The sequence below is a fragment of the Herpailurus yagouaroundi genome, unplaced genomic scaffold, assembly GCF_014898765.1.
Source record: "Herpailurus yagouaroundi ecotype Mexico unplaced genomic scaffold, PumYag 199, whole genome shotgun sequence".
Taxonomy (NCBI): Eukaryota; Metazoa; Chordata; class Mammalia; order Carnivora; family Felidae; genus Herpailurus; species Herpailurus yagouaroundi.
The window spans coordinates 12507885-12531329 of record NW_024412430.1 but is presented as its reverse complement, the minus strand read 5'-3'; the positions used below and the strand labels follow the sequence as shown (position 1 = coordinate 12531329).

The following is a 23445-nucleotide window of genomic DNA, read 5'->3' as shown; positions in this document are numbered from 1 at the left end:
GCTCAGGTCATGATCTCACGGTCCGTGAGTTCGAGCCCCGCGTCGGGCTCTGTGCTGACCGCTCGGGGCCTGGAGCCTGTGTCGGATTCTGTGTCTCCCTCTCTCTCTGCCCCTCCCCTGTTCATGCTCTGTCTCTCTCTGTCTCAAAAATAAATAAACGCTAAAAAAAAAAAAAATTGAAAGGCTCAGAGACCAACTGCTGAAAAGCTCTGATCCAAAGCGACTGATTTAGAAAATTCTCATCAACAAGGAAACTTAGGAGAATGTATGTAAAAGTGGTTCCCTGCTTTGGGAACAAACAAGCCATAGGTCTGCTTTTCTTTTTTCTTTTCTTTTCTTTTCTTTTCTTTCTTTCTTTTCTTTTCTTTTCTTTCTTTTTAAGATTTTAGTGTTTTTTAAATGTTTATTTATTTATTTTTTTAAATTTTTTTTTCAACGTTATTATTTATTTTTGGGACAGAGAGAGACAGAGCATGAACAGGGGAGGGGCAGAGAGAGAGGGAGACACAGAATCGGAAACAGGCTCCAGGCTCTGAGCCACCAGCCCAGAGCCCGACGCGGGGCTCGAACTCACGGACCGCGAGATCGTGACCTGGCTGAAGTCGGACGCTTAACCGACTGCGCCACCCAGGCGCCCCTTAAATGTTTATTTTTTGAGAGAGAGAGTGTGTGTGCATGCACACGAGTGGGGGAGGGGCAGAAAGAGGGAGGCAGAATCTGAAGCAGGCCCAGGCTCTGTGGGGATTCTCTCTCTCCCTCTCTCTGCCCTTCCCCCACTAGTGCTCACTCTCTCTCTCCCTCAATATAAATCGGGCAAGCCTGAGGAGGGCTTGGTTCCATGATATGAACCAAAATCAAGAGCTCTTAACTGACTGAGCCACCCCGGCACTTTTTTCCTGTAACATTCTTAAGAGAAAAGAGAAGGAATACCTTTATTTCAAGGCATTAGAGCAGTGACCTCCCAAGGGAGTAATTCTGTGAGTATTTCACCCTTTGTGATGTATGTTCTATAAGGTTCATTATATACCAGCAGATGAATGAGTGAATGAATAAAAAAGTTAAAAAAATTTTTTTTTAACGTTTATTTTTGAGAGAGAGAGACAGAGCACGAGCAGGGGAGGGGCAGAGAGAGAGGGAGGCAGAATCCGAAGCAGGGTCCAGGCTCCGAGCTGGCAGTACAGAGCCTGAAGCGGGGCTCGAACCCACAGACTGTGAGATCATGCCCTGAGCTGAGGTCAGACACTTAAGCAACTGAGCCACCCAGGTGCCCCATGAATAAAAAATAGTTTCTAAATGAAAATAATACATAGGGCTATGGTCCTTTACAAAAAAAACTTATTGGAACCCCCCCAAAAAAACCCAAACCCCCAAAACAACTTTTAAACCTTTTAAACATAGGTTTAAAAGGTCTTGGGGTGCCTGGGTGGCTCAGTCGGTTAAGTGTCTGACGTCAGCTCAGGTCATGATGATCTCCGGGCTCATGAGTTCGAGCCCTGCGTCGGGCTCTGTGCTGACAGCTCACAGCCTGGAGCCTGCTTCAGATTCTGTGTCTCCCTCCTCTCTCTCTGCCCCTCCCCTGCTTGCGTTCTGTCTCTGTCTCTCAAAAATAAATAAACCTTAAAAAAAAAAAAAGAAAGAAAAGGTCTGGAGGGCACCGGTGTGGAAAATTGCTCACACAGGCATATTGGCACTAAAGCTCGTAAGAGAAACTTCGTGCCGCTGGGGCATGAGCAGGGGCCCTCTTCAATCCAAAGAAGGAAACAGAGGCATCCTCACCTGTAAAGTCATAGAGTTGCGGCAAAGCATCCAAAATGATGCCAACCAGAGGCAGGTAAAGGGCAGCGATTTTGACCTTCACCTCTGGTTTGACGCAGCGCGGGTCCAGGTCGTGAGAGCTCAGGAGGCTGTGGACGGCGCTGACGGCTTTCCTTTGCACTTTGCTGATCCTAATGGCGCAACACAGAAGGTCAGAGGTCATGGTGAAGGGAGATGGACCAAAACGCTCTCAAAAGGTAAGGAGGGACCAGAACAGCCCTGAGCATTGCGGTGACAATGGGACCAGAACAGCCCTGAGCATTGGGGTGACAATGGGAAAACCAAGCAAAACAGGGTAGACGTGTGTCTAGAATCGAGGGACAGACTGCCTGCATTCTGGTCCTGGGTCTGCTGCTAGCATCATGTGTCAAAGTCCATCATGTTGTAGTATCAGTACGTGATTCCTCTGTATTGTTGGGTAACATTCCACTGCATGGAGAGATCACATTTTAATTACCCATTCATCAATTGATGGACATGGGGATTATTTCCACTTTTTGGTTATTATGAATTATGGACACTGCTTTGAATATTTGTGTATAAGTTTCTGGGTGGACATAAGTTTACTTCTCTTGGATATGAATGTACTTCACACCTCAGAGTCGAATTACTGGATTTTATGGTAACTCTATGTGTAACCTTTAGAGGAACAACCAAACTGTTTTCAAGGGTGGCTACGCCATTTTACACCCCTACAAATAGTGTCTGAAGGTTCCATTTTCTCTCTGCCAACACGTGTTATTATTTATCTTTTTTATTATGGCCATCCTAGTGGGTATGAAGGTGCTATGGACTGAATGTTTGTGTCCTCCCAGAATTCCTATGTTGAAACCTAATCCCCAGAGTGATGGTCCTAGGAGGCGGGGCCTTTGGGAGATTACGTCATGAGGATGGAGCCCTCATGCGTGAGACTAGTGCCCTTAGAAAAGAGACCCCAGAGAGCTCCCTGGCCCCTTCTACCATGCGAGAATATAGCAAGAAAATGGCCATCTATGAACTAGGAAGTGGGTCCTCATCAGCCTCTGAATCTGCCAGCGTCTTGATGTTGGACTTCCTAGCCTCCGGAACTATGAGAAATAAATTTCTGTTGTTTATAAGCCACCTAGGCTACAGTATTTTTGTTATAGTTGACCCAAGCAACTAAGAGAGAAGGAGTCATGATCTGGCTTTGATGTGCATTTCCCTGATGGCCAACGATGTTGAGTATCTTTTCATGTGTTTGTTGGTCATACCTTCTTTGGAGAAATGTCTATTCTGATCCTTGCCCTTTGAAATATTGAGTTATTTGTCCTTCTGTTATGGAGTTGTAAGATTTAAAAATTACGTAACAGGTACAAATCCCTTATTAGATCTACATTTTGCAAATATTTTCCTCCCATTCTGTGCATTGCCTTTTCATTTCCTTGATGATGTCCTTTATGTCGCCCAAGTTCTCACTTTAGTGAAGTCTAGCTTAGCTATTTTTTTTTTTTCTTTTGTCGTGCCCACTTCTGGTGGCAGATCTACTTCTGGTGCCTGATCCTATTTCGTGGAGATTATCCATGTGATTTCATCTAAGAGGTTTGCAGCGTCAGCACTCACATTTAGGTCCGATCATTTTGAGTTAACCTCTGCACAGGGTATGACATGGAGGGCCCGACGTCATTCTTTTGCACGTGGATACCCACTGGTCCCAGCGCCGTCTGTCGGAAACATGACTCTTTCCCCCATTGAATTATTTGGGCACCCTTGTCAAAAACCAATCAACTATAAATGCGAAGATGTATTCCTGAACTCTTAATTCAATTGCACTGATCTGTATGTCTATCTTTGTGTCAGAACCACACAGTCTTGACTACTATTGTTTTGTGGTAGGTTTTGAAATCAGGAAATGTGAGTCCTTCAATTGTGTTCTTTTTCAAGATTGTTTGGGCTACACTGGGTCCCTTGAATTTCATATGAATTTTTAGGGTCGGCTTGTCAGTATCTGCAAAGAAGCCAGCTGGAATTCTGAGTGGGGTTACACTGAACTTGTAGATCAGTTCGGGGAGTAACGCCATCTTAACAACACTGAATCTTCTAATCCATGAATATGTCATGCCTCTCTGCTTTGTTTAGATCTTTTTATTTCTTTCTAAAGTGTCTTAGAGTTTTTGGCATACAGGTCTCGTACTTCTTTTGGTAAAAAATTTAGTCCTAAGATTTTATTATTTTTTGATGCCATTTTTAATGGAGTTGTTTTCTTAATTTCATTCCACATTGTTCATCACAAGTATATGGAAATATAATTGATTTTTGTATATTGATCTTGTACCTTGCAACCTTGCTGAACACATTTATTATGTTTAATAGGTTTTTAATGGCTTCCATAGGATTTTCTTTTTTTTTTTTTAAGTTTATTATTATTTTGACAGAGAAGGGGAGAGAGAGAGGGAGGGATGGAGAGAGAGGGAGAGAGAGAACCCCAAGCAAGCTCCATGCTGTTAGTGCAAGCTGGGCAAGGGCAGAGAGAGAATCCCAAGCAGGGCCCATGCTCCATGTGGGGCCAGACGCGGGGCTCAACACTGGGCTCAGTGTCACGTACCACGAGATCATGACCTGACCCGAAATCAAGAGTTGGACACTTAACCAACTGAGTCACCCAAGTGCCTCGTAGGATTTTCTATAAACAAATCATGGTATCTGTGGACAAAGATAGTTTTACTTCTTCCTTCCCAATATGGGCACCTTCATTTCACTGTCTTGCCTAATTGCCCCGGGTAGGGCTTTCGAAACAACAATGAATAAAATAGAAGTGGCAAGAGTGGTCATTCCTATCTTGTTCCTGGTCTTACAGGGAAAGCAATCAGCCTTTCACTAATAAGTATGATGCTAGCTGTGGGTTTTTCATAGATGCCCTTTACCAGGGTTGAGGAAATTCTGTTATATTCCTATATGATTTGTTGATTTTTTTTTTTTTCAGAAAAAGGTATTGGATTTTATCAAATGCTTTCTCTTCATCTATTGAGATGATTGACTGGGTTTTGACCCTTATTCCATGCATACAGTATATTATATCAATTGATTTTCAGATGTTAAACCAATCTTGTGTTCCCAGGGTAAATCATACTTAGCTACCGTGTATAATCCTTTTTATACATTGTTGAATTCAGGTTTTCAGTGTTTTGTTGAGGATAATCATATCTACAGTCATATCAGTCTTTTGTTTGCTTTTGGTATCAGGGTAATGCTGGCCTCATAGAATGAGTTGGAAAGTGTTCTCTCTCCTCAAGAGCATGTGAAGGACCTAGCACAGAGATGCTCGATAATTTCCACATGCTTGAGGAACATTGTGGATTGAATGATGTGTAGATATTTGTGGGCACCCCCAGGTAAAGGGGGCTCTAGGGAGACCCCTTAGAAACTGGAGCCGTGGCCCCTTTCAGAAGCCCAGATACTGAGACGTATCTGGGGCCCTTACCCTTGAGATGGGCAGGTTGTTGGTGAGTCTGTTAATTGTCTTGGCAGCAAAAGGCAGTACCAATCAAGAGGAAGTATTGTTAGACCATGAGATTTTTCTGAGGTTTCAGCCCACGTGGCAAAGTCACTAATAAGTATGTGACAGTATTTCTAAGGACTCTCCAGGGGAGCAACTGACAACCCAGAAATCAGGGATTATTTGTTGCTAAAGGAGAAACACTCTTAATTAGCTACCTTCGGGGGGGTAGAAAAGGTACCGTGTGTGTGTGTGTGTGTGTGTGTGTGTGTGTGTGTGTGTGTGTGTGTGTATCTGCAAACTAAGGTGATTTTCTTTGTGTTCAAACCTCATTCTCAGCACCTTATAGGTCAGGGCACTTTGTGTTGCTTTGAAAATTTATGTTAATTATAGGGTAGAAAGTTCTGCCGGGAAAATAGAGAAGAGTTTAGGTTGGGCGAAGAAGATGAGATTGAAGCTCTCGAAGGAGGCGCTCAGGACCTGAATTCCTGAAAAGAGGCAGGATTTAGAGTGAAGACCATTCAGTTTCCCACACTGGCCTCCCGGGAGGCAGGGACAGACATTCACTTGGGTAATATCGTTATGGACAAAGCACTTAGGATATGTTTGTGATTTTGCAGTTGCACAAGCTTGAAGGTGCTCCCTTCAAGTCACTGTTTCCTTCCTTAAATCACAAGCACTTAGAGAGAACTTGAAAAACTGCCCATTAGACAAAAATCCGTAACATCTAGCAATGCTGCCACTAATCAGCAGACTGTGTTCCAGAAACTCCTTTAGCATAGGAAGGAAGAAGGGAGGAGCAGTAGGAAGGGGTTTTCCAGAGAGGGCGATGGTGTGCTTTGGGAGGGTGGGCCCTGGGAGAGCACTCAGGAAACCAGGGCTCTACATTTGGTTTTGTAATGTAACTTTGGGCAAGTTCCTTCAATTCTTCGCACCTAACCTGAACATCGAAAGAGCTGAGCCCAAATTATTTTCCAGTCTTAACGATCTGAGTGCCTGAATGGCGACATTTACGGAGCGGGGGAGTTTTGGCTGTTTGGGGCACTGGTGTATCTCTGATCGACTCTACACGCCCCAGGGTAGGCATTTGCTAACTACTGAATGGGATGCATATTTTGGAAGGCAGTGTCTCCTTTTGTGCCATCGGGCGGACGGTGGTTTTCTAATCCTATAGCTTATGGAGCACAGGGAGAGAAGGAAAGGAGAAGGGGTGGTCTGTCTCCAGCCCTGTCCATAGACTTTTAAGACTAGATACTCCGACATGCCCCTGGGTGATCAGGCTTCTAAGAGGTGAAAGGATTTACAAGCCTTGGACCTGAGGCATCTCTTCCCTTGTGGGCAGGCCTCCCTGCAAGAAACTTAATCTGGACACTGGCTAACTGCCTTCCCATCAGCGGCCACTTCTTCAATGTCAACATTAAGCAAGCAGCATCTTGCTGCTGCCTCCGTGTGTACGCAGATCACCCGGGGCACGTCTCATAAATGTCTTTGTTCCTGAGGAGTTCACTAATCAAAGCATCCCCGGGAAGCCTGCTGTATTAGAATTGGGAAATTCTTCTCAATGAATCAGTGGCTGAAAAAAAGCCGTTTTGTGGCTTCTCTCTGTCCCTCAGGGCTTTCCACTTTCCTATCCAGCCCCATTTTCTCAACACGTGAATGTTTCTACTCTTCAGAACGGGTGAACGGTAGAGTTTTTCCGCCAAGTCGGAGAGGTTGGACGGCAAACTTGAGTAAGGAGGGGTTTTTTGTGTGTGGGTTTTTGGCTTCGTATTCCAATCGAAATGTCAGAAACATACCCTTCCCCCTCAGCATCGAGGGCGGCAGCCAGTTCAGTAAAGAGAAGTCCGGTGAGGAAATGCTGCTGGCGGTACTCGGGAGTCAGATCAAACATGCTGGCAATCTTCTGGTCCTGGAAACTGGAGCAGGAGCTTGAGTTCTGCACAAATGCAAGGAGCAGTTCTTTGAGTCACAAGAATGGTCTGGGGCCTCTGGGTGGCTCAGTCGGGTAAGCGCCTGACTCTCAATCTGGGCTCAGGTCATGATCTCACGGTTCGTGAGTTCGAGCCCCGCGTCGGGCTCTGTGCTGACAGTGCAGAGCCTGCTTGGGAATCCCTGTCTCTCTCCCTCCCCTCCTCTCCCCTTCTCCCCCACCTCTCTCTCTGCCCCCCCCACCTCACGTGCACACCGTCTCACGCTCTCGCTCTTTCTCTCTCAACACAAATAAATTAATTAAAAAAAATAAAAACAAACAAATGAACAAAATCGCAACAGCCAGCGTTTACGGAGCCATGCTGCCACGAGTCTTTGCAAGCATTGCCCAGTGCATTCCCCACCTGACGGATGAGGAAACGGAGCTGCCCGTAGAGTGGTCACTTTGCTTTTCCCTCCCACAAACAGGGAGCTGCCAATTGGGAAAGATGAGAATAAAGCAGCCAGGGTCTCTCACGAAACGACCAATACTCCGTTCCCCACCCCAGATCGAAAGTGAAGATTCAAGTCCCAGGACACCATGTGGACAGGGAACCGGCAACGGAATCCAACGCTGTGGCTTCGAGCAGGCAATTCCGTTGAGACTTACAAGTCCCAGGCAATTCCCGGGGGCGCACTTTCTACTGCACCAAGGGCATCTGACGTGTCCCTGGAAATCCTTTGCTGCCGGTGGGACTGGCCTGGCCACTGGCTGGGCTTACTAATTCCCCGGGGCGGTCAGAAGGGAAACGTGGCAGAAGACCCAGGGCAAAGTTAGCACATGGGGAATGGCTGCTGTAAGTCACGTCTCCCCCAGTTCATGATGAGATGGTGACGTTGTTAACAAGTGGCTCATAGCACTTGGCATAAATGGCTAAGTTTTCTTTTTTTTTTAATTAGTAAGACCAACCTTCACCTTTGTTGTTGGCATCAAGGAATACCCAACAGAAATAGAACGCAATATTGAGAAATCTTGTCTGCTGCTCTGAGCCACTGATTTGTCACCAATAAATGGAATGTGATTGTGAAACGGTATTTCCTTAAAGTTTTTTTCTAGAGGGCACTAGTCCCTTGACAAATCTATGGAGGGGGGAAGAAAGGTTTTTAGTAGTTAAATCACTTTGGGAATCAGTGCTTATTAAATATTTTTCTTCTCCACCCCTTGGGTATTTATAACTTACAGCAACAAGTTACAGACTCGTGGGTAGCCGACCGCAAAACAAACAAACAAAACCAAAACCAAAAACCTGTTAATACAGGGTCTCTAAAACTTCATTGACTCTGGAGCTCTGTATTTGCATAATGCTCCTTAACATCTGGTTGACCCTGGGGCCCACTGAACCTTACCTGTGAGATACTGTTCCACAAAGAAAGATTGGCCATGTCAGTCAAAGCCTTGTCTCTAAATATGACACAGGTGTTATTTATTTATTTATTTTTGGCTGATAGAGAGTAAGACTCACTAGAAAATACACTCCCTATAAAAAGAATGCTTGATCAGTTTATGACAAGGCCTTCTTAGTGCTTTAAGAACTAAATTATTGGAGTCTGATTCAAGATGGACTCAACTTGTGCTGAACTCCATTTCATAAGAGTATCAACAGAAAATTCTAGGATAGCTCAAAGATGTAATACCTATGTCAAAAACCGCTATTTGATCATTATGGAAGTATATAAAGGAATATGCCATTTCATAAATCTTAGGGTTCTGGAGTTTAGGAAAAGGAAAGTGAGCAGAGAAGACGGTCAGCCTCAAGTGGAAAGACAATTAATGCCAGACAAAGGAAGCTATGTGACTTTTCTATGAATTTCTGGATTTCCGTAGTGCGTACGGATTCCTCACTCTTCCTTATCCCAGCAGAGACCCTTGAGCCTAGGAAGGAACCAGTCATGCAGCTTGTAAATGATCAGTTACATGGTACAACTTTGGGTACCATACTTATGTGTCTCTGGATCGAGCAATCCGGTGTGAACAGCTCCATTTTTCTTTTCATTAACAAGACCAACCTTTATAGGAATAAATGACTAGTTCAATGAAATAGCTTGAGGAATTCTTTCAGGGATTACCTGGGAAGAGATGGAGAGGCAGGGGGACGCTGGCGCAGTATCGGCATTCATAAAGAAGAGGTTCAGATTGAGGTAATGCTCGTGGCTGCAGAGGATTCTCAGAAACTCCAGCCTCATGGAAATGAGCATCGGAAGGTTGTTGAGCTTGGCCGACAGCTGGGAGGAAAAACGAAACCAGCAAAGATGGGTTTATGACAAGGTAAATGGAGTTGAAGTTGGCAGAGGCAAAAACCTCCCTTCTCTCCGGATTGAGACAGTCAACTTAATAAAAATTCACGGGACTTGGGTGCCTGGGTGGCTCAGTCGGTTAAGCGACCAACTTCGGCTCAGGTCACGATCTTGCGGTTCGTGAGTTTGAGCCCCGTGTCGGGCTCTGTGCTGATGGCTCAGAGCCTGGAGCCTGCTTCGGATTCTGTGTCTTCCTCCCTCTCTGCCCCTCCCCTGCTCATGCTCCCCTCTGCCAAAAGTAAATACACATTTAAAAAATTAAAAAAAATTAATGGGACAGTGCAACAGAGGGAAAGTTGTGTATCACAGGGAGGCCCACTGAGTTTTCATGCATACTCTTCCCCTTAATAATTCTAGCCTGGCAGCTGTCCAAAATGTGGATTCTTGACCTGACCCCCACACTTGTCAAATCTATAACACCGTGGCAAACCTGTGTTGCAAATAATCTGGATGTACGTCTTCTGTGTAACATAACATCATTCATTTCACAAAAAGGCCACTTTGTCTAAAGAACTAAATGAAAGGAGTTGACCCCATATGGGGCCGCACAAAACCCCTGGAATATGACTGGATGACTCTCATGCCACTACTGTTCTTTTGTAGTTTCTCATTAAAGACCCCAATGGGGAGTTCTCAGACCCGTTCCCCACATAAAGGCATCCTATTATTGAAGAAAGGATGTAGCCCCTGCAAAAAAAAGCTGAGGAATTTGCCCCAAAGTAAGAGAGGAGGAAGTGGAGGAGAAAGAAGAAGCTGGGACGTTTCTGAGGAAGTCTTCCCTTAAACAGACAAACCATGAAAAGCACAGCTAATGAGGATCGTCAACAATACTGTCATAACACCATATGGTGACAGGAGACCGCGCTTGTGGTGAGCACTGCCTAACGTAGAGAATTGTTGGATCAATATGTTGTATACCTGAAACTAATATAACACTCCACGTTAATTTTATCTCAACCGAAAAAATTAAGATGAAAACAACACCAACGAGCCATGAAATAAGCAATGAAAAGCTGACACCAGGGACAATATGGAAGAGATCCCTTGCTTCCCTCAGGGAGAGGGACCAGTGAGGACCCAGACTCCATGGGCTGTGACTCAGAGGCAGCTTCTCTGAAGACAAAGTAGGGAAAGGATGGACCTGATAGACCTTGAGCCTCTCCATATGTATCACCATCAACACCCTCGGACCCCCACACGGGAAACCAAGCATCTCATCCGTGTGCACGGACATGCCTTCTCTTCTTGCACTTTCAGAGTGGTTTCATAAATGGTATCATTTAAGGAGCAACATATTTTCAACCATTTTAGGAGAAGCCATTGGGCGGTGGGTCATCCATTTTGCCTATAGGATCAATCGGTCTGTAGCTAGACATTTACTGGAAACAAAGGGATACCATTACGGATTACGTAAAAAATAAAGCATGACTTTTGTGTGAACCAAAGTTACCAGAACCTACACTCTTTGTCACTGTGTCTTGCTGGCTGACTTTGCACCCGTGGATTCACCAGTAAACTGGACTGATTAGAACTTGATCTTATGCCCCTCACTGGTCACTCACCAAGAGTTGTTGAGTCAAACTAGTCAGAGCTTGAAAGCATAAGATATTTGTCCTTGAAAGAAGCCCGCAGTATAGGTATCTTAAAAACCTCCCTTGAGATTTCATTAAAGACAGAAATTTCAAAAATAATTTTGGTGATATTTAGAAAATAGCAAGGTGCCTTTCCAGAAACATCTTCCCCAAAGGTCAGGACCCGCAGTGGTAGCCTCAGTGGCACTACCCAAGGATGGGTGTTAAGTTAGTGGTACATTGAAAGTGACATCAAGGGAGTGAAAAACTAGATTTGTCTATCGTTAGTGACTATTAATAAAAGGCTAAGATCATACCCATTGTCACAAGGTCTATAAATGGCAGAAAACGTGATAGGATGTTTGAATCAGGCTATGTAAAATGACAAAACCAGAGGACTTTGGAAGAATAAAAACTTGCCTCAGGTATGATATTCATACTGTACCTACATAGCTGGGGTCAATGGAGTAAATCACCATTGACTGCGTCAGTGACCACTTTAGGCCTCAGGGCCACATTAATTGTACTAAGCAACACCCACAGATATCACTGGCAAACAGAGCACAGAGTGAAAATGTTAAAGCCTGGATAAATCTAATCCAACTCTGTCTTTTGGCCAATAAGGAAGCCACTCATGTAAAAGTTAAGCTCCCCAGATCGCAGAGGAATTTAACGGCACCGCTGGGATAAGAACACCGGCCTATAGATTCTGACTCGAAGGCTCTCTGGCAGCTGAGACAGAAAAGAGGAGGAAAAAGAGGGTAAATGAGAAGCACGCCTTACCTTAAAAGCGAAGGAAAAGACGGAAAAGAGAAAGAGAGAAGAAAGGAAAGCACAAGAGAAAATCATAAAGTGCGTTTGCAGGGCGGGCACACGTCTCCTTTGGAGCGCCTCCTTTGCCTTCTGGTAATGAAAGCTGCCCACGTGTCACAGAGATTCTCTCTTTCACCAAACTCGAGTCAGGCTCCTCTGAGCTCTTTTGCAAATAGGCCTGCCCTTGGACATGTCGTAGAGAGCTCGATTTCAGCAAAGATCCTCCTGAGTCAGTTTAGCCAGAGTCTCCCAGCCTCAGTATCTGACCACCTTGATATCTCACTGACTTCCCCAACCCTCGTCCCTCACCAGCCCCCTGGCCTGCCTTCACCCAGAATCCTGTCAGGTTGGTTTAGCCAGAATCCCCCTCACTCCTGATATTCCTGCTTATTAATCCCCCCCCCCACTAGTCCCCCTACTCTGCTCCCTGGCTCTAAATTCCCACTTTTCCTTATTGTATTTAGAGTTGAGCCCCATCTCCTGTACTGTAAAATCCCATTGCAATGGTCCCCACACTTATACAGATGGTCCTGAATAAAAGTCTGCCTTAGTGTTTCACAAGAGTCATGAAAAAATCTTTCTTAACTCAGCAGCTAACCTCGGGTGTACCATGGTATTCTAGTATCTGCTTTGTATATGTCCAACTTTAAGTTTTGAAAAAAGGGATTAGCTTATATTTACAAGTCATCCAGCGACCTGTTTTGAAAACCAGATTAATTTATATTGGCAATTCCTCTGATGGCCCATAACCCTAAACATGGGGGTGGCAGAGAGGAATGGCGTCGTCCTTCACCCCTCCGTGCTGGTGGAACCTGGAACGGAAGATCCATGTAGGGTCAGGAGACTGGGCTGCACAAGATGTCGGTGCTCTGAGCATTTTGCGGTTTCCTTAGGATTCTTTTTTTACAGGCGGGTTTCCTTATTAGGAGTTCCTTCAGAAAAGTCATGGTCTGTTTTCGGGAGTTGGGGAAGATCCTTTTATATTGCAAATGAGGAAGTGAGCCCCAGAAAAGATGAGTGAATTACCCAGCATCATGAAGAGATTAACCACAGAAAGCAAAGCCTGATAGAACAGAGTGATGAGTCCGCTGTAGCCTGGAGTCAGGCAAGACTGGGTTTACCAACCACGGTCTTTCCAACCAACAAGTTATACGACGCAGCTTTCTCATTTGCAAAATGTAGAGGACACCTTGCAAGGATTAAAGATACTAGTTCTATCAGATGCTCAGCACGGTGCCTGGTTCACAGGAAGAAGGCAGCCGTGGTGACGGTGCTGGTGCTGGTGGAGGGGGTGGGTGGCGATGGGAGTCACAGGTGGCGACAGTGCTGGTGGGTAGTGGTCACAGTGGCAGTGACAGCGGTCGTGGTGGGTAGAGGAGGAATGCGGAAGGAAAGGAAAAGCCACAACAGCAACCACTTGCAGGACACCTGCTGGGACAATTTAGGGGGACAGCGAACAAAAGAAGAATCCTCCTTAAACGTCTGAGGAGAGGGCTGTGGTAAGACGCTCCTGGGGCATGAGATATTTGCTTTGTGCTCAGTGAGGTCTGGGCTCTTTGGCAGATTCCATCAGGGTTCTTTAAAGTCCGAATTCCAGGGGCGCCTGGGTGGCTCAGTCGGTTGAGCGTCCGACTTCAGCTCAGGTCACGATCTCACGGTTCGTGAGTTCGACCCCGCGTCGGGCTCTGGGCTGATGGCTCAGAGCCTGGAGCCTGCTTCCGATTCTGTGTCTCCCTCTCTCTCTGCCCCTCCCCCGTTCATGCTCTGTCTCTCTCTGTCTCGAAAATAAATAAACATTTAAAAAAAAAATTAAAAAAAAATAAAGTCCGAATTCCACAGCCACATTTTAATGAATTACCCTTATATGTGAAAAGAGACCCCATGCTTTGAATTCTAGACCTGGTCTAAGAGCGAATGCCATGGTCACATGATTTCTGTTAAATGTTGCAGCGAAGAAGACCATAGCACCAACAGCCCTCGAGTCTCACACCCGACCTTGTTGGCCCCTTCGGGTTGGCAAATGCGCCAGGAGTCCGTGCAGACCAGTGTGTCTAGTGAAGCCCGGAAGACAAATGACCAGAAAGCCCACAATGCACGGGAGTCAAGCTGTCTAACCTGGCAAGGAACATACCATGGCAGTGACCACAGCACTGGAGGAGAAGGAGCCAGAAACAACACGGCTAGGTCTGTGGGACACTCACCTGGTTGCAATAGTGTTTGATGAGGTTAAATACGAAGCCACGATCCATGAGCGAAAGAAGGTCGTACAAGAAGAAAGCCAGGCTGATGTTCATCTTTTCTGCCTGCTCGTTTTCCTTAAAAACAAACCAACACGTGAATCATTTTGCGGTAAGCCCCGATCATGACCGAGCGCCTGGTAGGGAGGCTGGGACACACAGGTCCTACCGTGTCCCTGGGGGAGACACTGACACTGGGCAAAGCTGGTGACCCGGCAAAATTGTGGCAAAATACAAGTTAGCCCTTAACGGGTGCCGGGAGTGTTGGGCTGAATCAAGCAATTCTTTATTCACTGTTAATATTTAGGTACATTTCCTTTGATTCCTTTTTTTCCCTACATGTGTATGTACACAATTGAGCTCAGTCTCTATAGACAATGTTGGGCCTTGCATTTTTTTCGTTCGACATTGTACCACGAACCTTTCCCTGCATTTTTAACATTTCTTCAAAACTAGTTTTTAAGGGTTGTCTCGTATTTCTCCACGTGGCTCTGCCATAAATTATTTGATTCTTGTAACTCTTGTCTTGGTAAAACGAACTTGAAACATACCCACAGTCTTCAGTGAGACAAGTTGTTAATTTATAAGGGTTGTCGAGAAAATCTCATCAGGATAAAGAATTGGTTTTTACCTCAGGAATGTTTTTTTTTCCTCCAATTAGGCAACATTCCCAGCCCAAGAGAGGTCAGAGTTACACACGGTAGAGTGACCTCTTGCATGAAATGAGACGAGGGCTTTTGTTGTGGTTACTTCTCGGTGCTCATATTTTTGACATCTTACAGCACTTCAGAGTAAGTGGGGATTCACTTTGTCACATTTACGTCCTTTTATTCTCAGAATGAGAAATCAGCGTTCTCTGCCTCTAGTGAAAATGCGATTTGAAAATAGTTTCCTTTGGTTATGATGGGCACGTTGCAAACTCAGGCCAAGCTGAGCAGACACTGGGATGGACAGAAACCTGACACAGAGGAGTTTCCACAGTATCTTTGAGTGGTAAGTTCTCCGGCTCCAGCCGTCCCGCACAGGGGCCACTCCTGGGCAGTTGACGTAACTGTCTGACTATTCTGGGCTTGGAATCATCGGTCCTGGCCTCGCTGCTGGCTGTGTGGCTTTTGGAAAATCTTTCAGTCTCACTGAGGCTCCTCGTCCGTGTCTGACAACACGGAGACTCCACTGCTGGGCTCAGAAAGTCTGCCATGAGAAATAACCAAACGGAAATCTTCTCCTGAGCACTTCCTACTATATAAATCCTTAATAACGATAAAGGTATTAATGATGACCACTGCTGCCTCAAATTTTAGAGCTGCCTTCTAAAATTGTTCTACTTCCGGGGGCACCTGGGTGGCCTAGTTGGTTGAGCGTCCGACTTCGGCTCAGGTCATGGTCTTGCAGTTCGTGGGTTCGAGTCCCGCGTTGGGCTCTGTGCTAACGAACAGCTCAGAGCCTGGAGCCTGCCTCAGATTGTGTATCTCTCTCTCTCTCTATCGCCCCCCTCCCCACCCTGCACGCATGTTTTGCCTCTCTCTGTCTCTCAAAAATAAACAAATGTTAAAAAAAAAAAACTTTAGGGGCGCCTGGGTGGCGCAGTCGGTTAAGCGTCCAACTTCAGCCAGGTCACGATCTCGCGGTCCGTGAGTTCGAGCCCCGCGTCAGGCTCTGGGCTGATGGCTCAGAGCCTGGAGCCTGTTTCCGATTCTGTGTCTCCCTCTCTCTCTGCCCCTTCCCCGTTCATGCTCTGTCTCTCTCTGTCCCAAAAATAAATAAACGTTGAAAAAAAAATTAAAAAAAAAAACTTTAAAATTGTTCTACCTCGTTTTATTTATTTTTAAACTTTCTATTTTGGACTAATTCCAAATACAAAGAACTGCTATATGCTCTTTAATTGATTTATCAATACTTCACATTCTGCTATATTAGCTTTATCATTCTCTTCATATATATATATATGTATATATATATACATATATATACATATATATATATATAAAACAATTTTTTTCAGCGTTCTTTGAGAGTAGGCTATAAAAATCATGCCCATTATGCCATAATACTTCAAGAGGTATTTTCTAAGAACTAGAATATTCTGCCCATATCTATCCCCCCAGTACCACTCCAGGGTCCCATCCAGTATAACTATACTGAGTTGTCATATTTAGTCACATTGAAATTACTGTCTTAAGATGACGCTTTTCCCTGCTGATGAAAATACAAGATGCTCAAGGTAAAAGATTGAGAGAATAAAGAATAAAAGGCCCAGTTACCTTCTGAGGTTTCACTAGAAGGGCTGCAGTCTCCGAGGTGACCACATTCACAATAGTCGTTATGTCATCTTTGAAACGGTCGGAAAAGCGAGTCCTCCGAAAATTGTCGCGTTTGTCCATGTTATGTACATACTGGGCCATGCTTTTCACCTGCAGAGGGGGTGGGGGAAATGTCAACACAGAAACAGGTGACCTGCTTCTACGCTGTGGAAAAGGGGGAAGGACTCGAAGGAAGGCTCCGTAACGGCGGACTTTCCAACTCTTGATCTGCACTGGTGGTTGCCCAATCAGACTCTGGACAAAAAATGCTCCTGGTGCACAGAAGGCTACCATGGTGGCAGGAGGTGGGAAGGATGTCCTCTTCTTGACCCCAAGTCAAGGGGCTTCCTTCTCGCAGCTCACCAAGCCAGGGAACTTCATTCTTTAGCTGCAATGCTAGAAGACTCCCCTGCTCTCGACCGCCTACGGGAAGGCAGACACAGATTGGGCTCCCGTGGCCACTCGGGATGATGGATCTCAACACATTACACAAGAGGAACTGTGTATGATACTGTCTTTGAGGTGAACTGAAGTCACCTCTGTCCCCAAAACTACAATAAGGAGAAGAAGGAAGAGATGATCCCCTTGGGTTTCAAGTTGAAACCGGGAGTAGAGTTTTCTAGAAACAATTCTATATTACGCTAGGCAGAAACTTAGCCACTATTTGGAATGGTGCCTCTAAGATAAGTTATGTTTTGAGTTCAATAAGGCTAGCTGGTTTTATACATCTTTTTTAAAAAATACTTAATCGTATACTTAAAAATGTGTATTAAGAATGTGTGTTCTGATAAAAACCTGTGTGTCTGCTGGTGATTGCCTGTATTATGATAGCACAATACCAGCACCACATCCACCACAATTTAAAATGAAGTTCATGGGGCCCCTGAGTGGCTCAGTCGGCTGGGCGTCCGACGTCAGCTCAGGTCATGATCTCAGTTTGTGAGTTCGAGCCCCACATCGGGCTCTGTGCTGACAGCTCGGAGCCTGGAACCTGCTTCGGCTTCTGTGCCTCCCTCTCTCTCTGCCCCTCCCCTGCTCATGCTCTGTCTCTCTCTGTCTCAAAAGTAAATAAACATTAAAAAACATTTGTAAAAAATGACGGATCATGATTTGTTTTTTGCACTTCTTCCCAAGGCCTGGAGATTCGTGGGTCAATACAGGCCCCCTTGACACCCCCAGAAGTCGTGTCTGGTCCTCGTTGGAAGTTGCTTAGGGCTAGCGGGGACATTCTGATGGGCAAGGCTGGGCGTTCTTACCCTAGGATGCCTACCCTCGGAGGTCATTTCCGTGAATGTGCCCAGGCTAGTCAGAGAGTCGTTGTGAAAAAGAAATGGCCCCGGGAGTTAACCGCCCACATCTGCCTGAAGATGACGCCCTGGGTCAGAGCTGGAAGAAGGGGGGACAAAGACAGTTGTATGGGAAAATGTGTTCCAGTCCCAAGGGCCACAGGGGAGGACTCTCAGGCACTACCAGCAGATTTCTGTTTCTAAGAATGCAGGACCAACAACTTTCATTAGCACCGAGACGAGCAGAGATAAAAAAACAAAGAGAAGGTAAAGTAAGAAGAGAATAAGAGACAGGCTGTGTGTGTTTTATGTTTTCAGATAATACCAGGGCCAGCTTGAGGAAGCCCTACAGACTTAAAATCCTAGAGCCCGGCGTAAGAACCATGGGTTCTCTTCCCTGCAGGGTCCTGCTTGGTTCAGGGCACACGGAGGTGTCTGTACCCCCAGAGTCTCACACACTTGGTGGGAGGGAGGACCAGAATGAGAGGTAGGCACTGGACCTCATTCTTGTCTGATAGCCGCATCTCTCCCACTTTGCTCCTAACAAAGGACCTGGGAAGACAAGGCCTCTTTGTCTGAGCTGCCCTGATCCTGATTTTCTTCTGGCTAACTCACCCTGGGGCACCGGGCTTTTAGAACTCACTGTTATATCCGGTTCCTGCCTGCGGGGCTTGGCCACCCTACAACCGGTAAATAATTCTCACGATTCGTACTTTCAACTGATGGCCTCTTTCCAGACTGTAAGTAACTTGCCAGCTACTGTGTCCTTGGGCTCTGCACAGAACATCCACTGGAAACGCCAGTGGATGCTCGGTCTGTTATTTGCAGGTGGGGTAAGGCAGGAAAATACGATCCCCCATAGTGATCTTCATGACCCATGCACAGCAGGGGTGCCTCTGAAGAACCCGCTGGTGCAAAACTTCATGTTGTGAGTAAACTAGGTCACCCATTGACCTGTGGGTCCCCAAAGTCTGGCCCAGCGGTTTCTCAAGGGTCACAGGGATTTGTTCATTAGCAAGCGTGAGACTGGCCCCAGGCTTGTGTTCAACACTCGGCTGCCACAGTGGCTGTTCGTTAGCGCTCGGGCATTAACGCAACTGAAGGGTGTTAAATGGCCCGCGTTGTTGGCCGAGTCTGAGGAGACGGTCCTTTCTTTCTCCTCAGGCTTCTTAGGAAAAAAAACAGTTTTGGTTTTTAAATAGCTTCCTGAGCATCCATGAGGCAAATGCACACGCAATGCATGCTGGACTGGATGTCCTGTCTGAGTCTGGGATCCGTTTCCTTGCAAAGTTCTGGCAAAGTTTCCATTTGCCTCCACTCCGGCACCTACATCCATTGCTTGGTGTTCTGCGTCAGTCTCTGAACCTTGGCAAGCTGATCTCTACGGACTACGTCTCTCAGGCCTCCTTGTCCTTGGGCTTCTGCTTGGAGTTGGCTAATGGGAGGGGACCAGGAGGGAATCAGTGAGGGAGAGGACACGGAGGTCCTGTTATATGTCCACTCTGCTGACCTCATCGGGGCCGCGGCAAGCTTCTGCTCGTGGGGACATTTCTGTAGGAATCCAGCTCCTGCCATGGGGACCCTCTGCTCTGTCTCAGCTTTGTCTTAAGTCCCAGTTGCACTGTTCCCGGCCCTTGATCCTTTAGAGACAGATAAAGACTCCTCCCTCCGTGCCTTGCCAACCCCATGTGCTCACACCTGGCCCAGTCGCTTTGATGAGTGCTTCCCTGTGAGGCCTTCTGAGAGATGCCAAGGCCGTCCTACTGGGACCCTGGCACACTTTGGTTACAACACCCAGAGCCCCAGGTAAGAGCAGCGTCTTGGGTGATCTGTCTGTGGACCAACCGCTTCCATTGGCTCAGATCGGCAGGAGATTTCTTCCCAACTCCCTCCTCTGTTTAGCATCAGGGACTCCTAGAGGGAAGGAGGGCTAGCAACTTTAGCTTCCGCTTCCTCTCCCAGGGCCACAGAGTCCTAGTCCATAAATGTGCAAGATCAAAAGCAATTTTCATCTTTTCCATGGTTCTCTGGAACCGTGGCTCCCTGCAGTTCTCCATAGCTCCCTGCAGTTAAGGGCAGTAAAGGGGTACAGACGAAGCCTTTGGCTGACCCGCAGAGCCCTCCTTATGGCCACCACAGTTCCTGCAACCCCATCTATAGACTGGGGGTGAGAGCAAACTCTGGCCTCCAGGCTGTTCGAGGACTAAATGAGACAATGCTTAAAATGGTGCCCGGCGCATAGCTGGGAAGATGCACACTACATTTGGGATGGGATTATTTTTCCCTCCTCAGGGATGCCAGCAGTTACAGGATTAGAGGAAGGACAGTCATTGTGACACCTTCCGAGAATACAGACGGAGCTCTAAGATGCCAGGTGGAGCCACTGGGCCCTCAAAAGGCTGAGTCCATTCTGGCCGGGCATGGGAGAAGCAGTGTATTCAAGGTGACTTCTGAGTATAAAAGTGTCGCATGTGATTAATACATTAGGCTAAGGAAGCGTTTTGTAACTTTGAGCTTCCAAGGAGAGGCAAAGTGGCAAGAGGACTGACGTTGTACGAGAGCCCTTGAGTCTCTGGCCCTCGGGGGCTGAGCGGGCTGGGCAAACCCTGCTTGCTTCAGTCTTCGTGTCCTGTGTGTGCAATGGGGATGACTCCCCAGGGTACTTCTCACACACAGGTCTTTACTGGGGTTTCAAGGACGTATTAAGGAGCCCTTAGGGCTGCTACTGGAACCCTGACATAGCAGAGTTTGAGAACCTCATCAGAGTTTTGGCTCTCCGGTCTCGCAATTGTGCTTATAATATGTAACTACTAAATAATATCTAAGAATGACTAGGTGACTTGTGTGTGTACATACGTGTGCGTGTGTATGCGTAAATGACGTGAGATATTTTTTAACGGGGATACCTTGGGACTTGGTTTGTTTGAGATTCCACCACATCAGATTTCGTTTTTGCTACCCGACTTTTCACGTGCCATCTGATAGATGAATTCGGTTTAAGATTATCTGCATGAATTGTGTACAGATGGACGATGACCCGAGTGAATCTCCTTCACGTGGAGAAACTTGACGGCGAGTGGGGTGAGTACAGGGACGTACAGGAATGGCATGTTGGTGTTGATGCTTCTCATGCCTCAAGAGGGTTTCAAGGCCAGTTCATTTGCTGCCAGAGCACAGAGCTCGTGTCTCAGGGCTGACGTTGTTGCTACAAGACTTGGAGGCTGTGGCCGCCCACCTTAATGAACCTGGCTTTTAGAACGGGAAATTGTGGTGGGTACAAAGACCCTCGGCTCTGTCGACGCTTCGCGGGGCAGGGATGGTGTGGACTAGTGGATCTTCAGGGGTGCTCACAAGTCCCCCAGGGAGACAGGTTAATGCGCACTCCTGGGGTCCTCCTCTCCTTACCTCATTCAGTAGTCCTAGGGAGGGTCTCTAAAATCCGCTTCATTTTTACGAAACACGCCCCGGGAGATTCTGTTGTAAGAATTCCAGACTGTGCCTTCAAAAGATGCCTCTCTAGCAAACACCCTTCCCCAGCTAGGGGTCGGGACTCGGTGAAAAGCGCGAAGATTTGAATCCTGGATGTTTTTGTGGCACGGGCTGACTTCCTTTTAACCCGACTGCACATCTCTTCTCACTTCCTCCCCAGGATGACTTTTATTTTTGTTTCCTCTGACCCCTTGTTGTCTAATATCTATCCTATTATTCAGTCCTGTTCCCTTTCTCTTAGGCTTGAACTTACATAGATAAACTAGAGCTCAGGGGGAAATCCTACCCTCTCTCTCTTAAAACAAAAATTACTGACTTAATGTCACAGCGGAAAGAACCCAGTGACTATAAAGCTAACTCTATCACTAAATCCTAATCCACTCCTAACCCTAATCCCCGAGATTGTCTGTATATACATTTTTATGTACAATTGACTCTTGAGCAACATGGGTTTGAACGGCGAGGGTCCGCTTACATGCAGATTTTTTTTTTTTTGATAAGTACAGTACAGTCCTGTAAATGTATTTCCTCTTCTTCATGATTGCTTAACATTTTTTCTTTTCTCCAGCCTACTTTATTGTATGAATACAGTATATGACACACATAACGTATAAAACATGCACTGACTGTTTATGTTACTGGTAAGGCTTCCCGTCAAGAGGAGGCTCTTAGTTAAGTCGTGGGGGGAGTCAAAGTTATATCTGAATTTTCATCTTGCGGGGGATGGTGTTCCTCTCCCCTACGGTGTTCACGAGTCAGCTGTGGTTGGTATCTACGCTTGTATCCCTTTTTCATTTAACGTCATATCAAAATTTATCTCCATTTATCAACATTGATAAAACGGATATTCTTAGTTGCTTTCTTCTCCTTTCCAGTAATGATTCAAAAACTGGGTATTAGTATTGTTCTTTTCATGCGAAAATGAAGGACTACAGCTGTGCCTTCTGCCCTTCTAGTAGAGATCTGATAGAAGTTGGAGGGTAAACAGATTTGCAAGTTTCATTTTTTTTCTTTCCCTAATAAATATCAGTTGGTGCTTGTCTAGTACCAAGCAGTGTGCTGGGGCTACAGAGAGGATCATAAAGACAGACCCAAATCCTAGCAGTTGAATAAGCAAGACGGAAAGACAAATATAAATTGGGATGATTGCTGGAATGGAAATAAACAGGGTGTTTGAAGAACAGCAGAGAGGAAGACATATTACAGCATAAGCGGGTCAGAAAGGCCTCTCAGGGGTGGTGACGTTTAAGCTGAACCCCGAAGAGAAGAACCCAAAATGTGCGTGCCTGGGCGGGGGCAGGGGATGGGAGGTAGGGAGGGGAGGGAGAATCTGCGAAAGGCTTTGAGGCTGGAAAGGCCACGGCATCTTACAAGAACCAAACTGGGAACGACGTGGCTGAATGAAGAGAGGAGGATAGTATGAGCCCAGGTGAGAGACGGAGGGAAACATAATCGTATAAGGGCTTCATAAGCCACGATAAAATTTGTGCTTTATTTCTGGTATGCTGGAAATTGGTGAAGGGTTTTCAAGAGGAGGGCGACACGACCTGTTTAGAATCGGCAGCCCCCGTGCGAAATGACCCGGCCAGCACAAAAACGAACACGCGCAAGGAGAAAGGAATTGTAAGAAGCACCCGGCAGACGATGGCAGCTCAGCCAGGTGTGGGGCGGTGAGGATGGCAAGAAGCTACGGCGGGAGGGACATTCTCAAGGTGGCATTGGCAAGCATGGGTAGGAAGACGGGCAGAGGAGTGAGGCAGAGTTGGATTTTAGGGAACGATCCCATATTTTCAGCAGGAGCAACTCAGGGGAAAAAACGTCAGTCCCCAACCTGGGCAACTGCGCTGCCTTTCTGCAACGTGTTTCTCACGCCCTACAGGGTAGACACACAAACACGCAAGGATCTCACCAGAAGCTCGAAGAAGAACCAGGCGTACTTGAAGACGGTTTCTCTCACCATCCCGGTACTGACCACCATCTGCAGGGCAAGCTCCTCGTGGAAATGCTGGACGAGAACCAGAGAAACCAGTCTGAGATGGCAAGGGCCTTCCACACTGACACCTCTTCTCTCTAGTGGCTTGTTAGTTACTGACGCACATGTCCTAGGTGTCCCAGACCGTAGCTGGATGGCAAGGTCAGCGCTCAGGTAACCTGACACGGAGAATCTTCTAGGCAGGTGGGAGGAGGCTGGTGGTGGTATCACGGAAGAGGGCTAGG

The 23445-nt window shown here is 46.4% G+C and overlaps 1 protein-coding gene across 5 annotated transcripts in view; it reads right to left on the bottom strand.

The window, feature by feature from the left end:
• DOCK8 (dedicator of cytokinesis 8) overlaps positions 1-23445 on the bottom strand; it is a 176049-nt gene that overhangs the window by 46266 nt on the left and 106338 nt on the right. For all 5 annotated transcript variants that reach the window (XM_040449418.1, XM_040449421.1, XM_040449422.1 and 2 more), the window contains exons 23-28: positions 23138-23233; positions 16415-16564; positions 14118-14231; positions 9305-9460; positions 7066-7205; positions 1777-1946 (exon numbers count right to left, since the gene is read on the bottom strand). In XM_040449418.1, coding sequence (XP_040305352.1) covers positions 1777-1946; positions 7066-7205; positions 9305-9460; positions 14118-14231; positions 16415-16564; positions 23138-23233 — 826 coding nt within the window. The remainder of the gene's footprint in view (positions 1-1776; positions 1947-7065; positions 7206-9304; positions 9461-14117; positions 14232-16414; positions 16565-23137; positions 23234-23445) is intronic.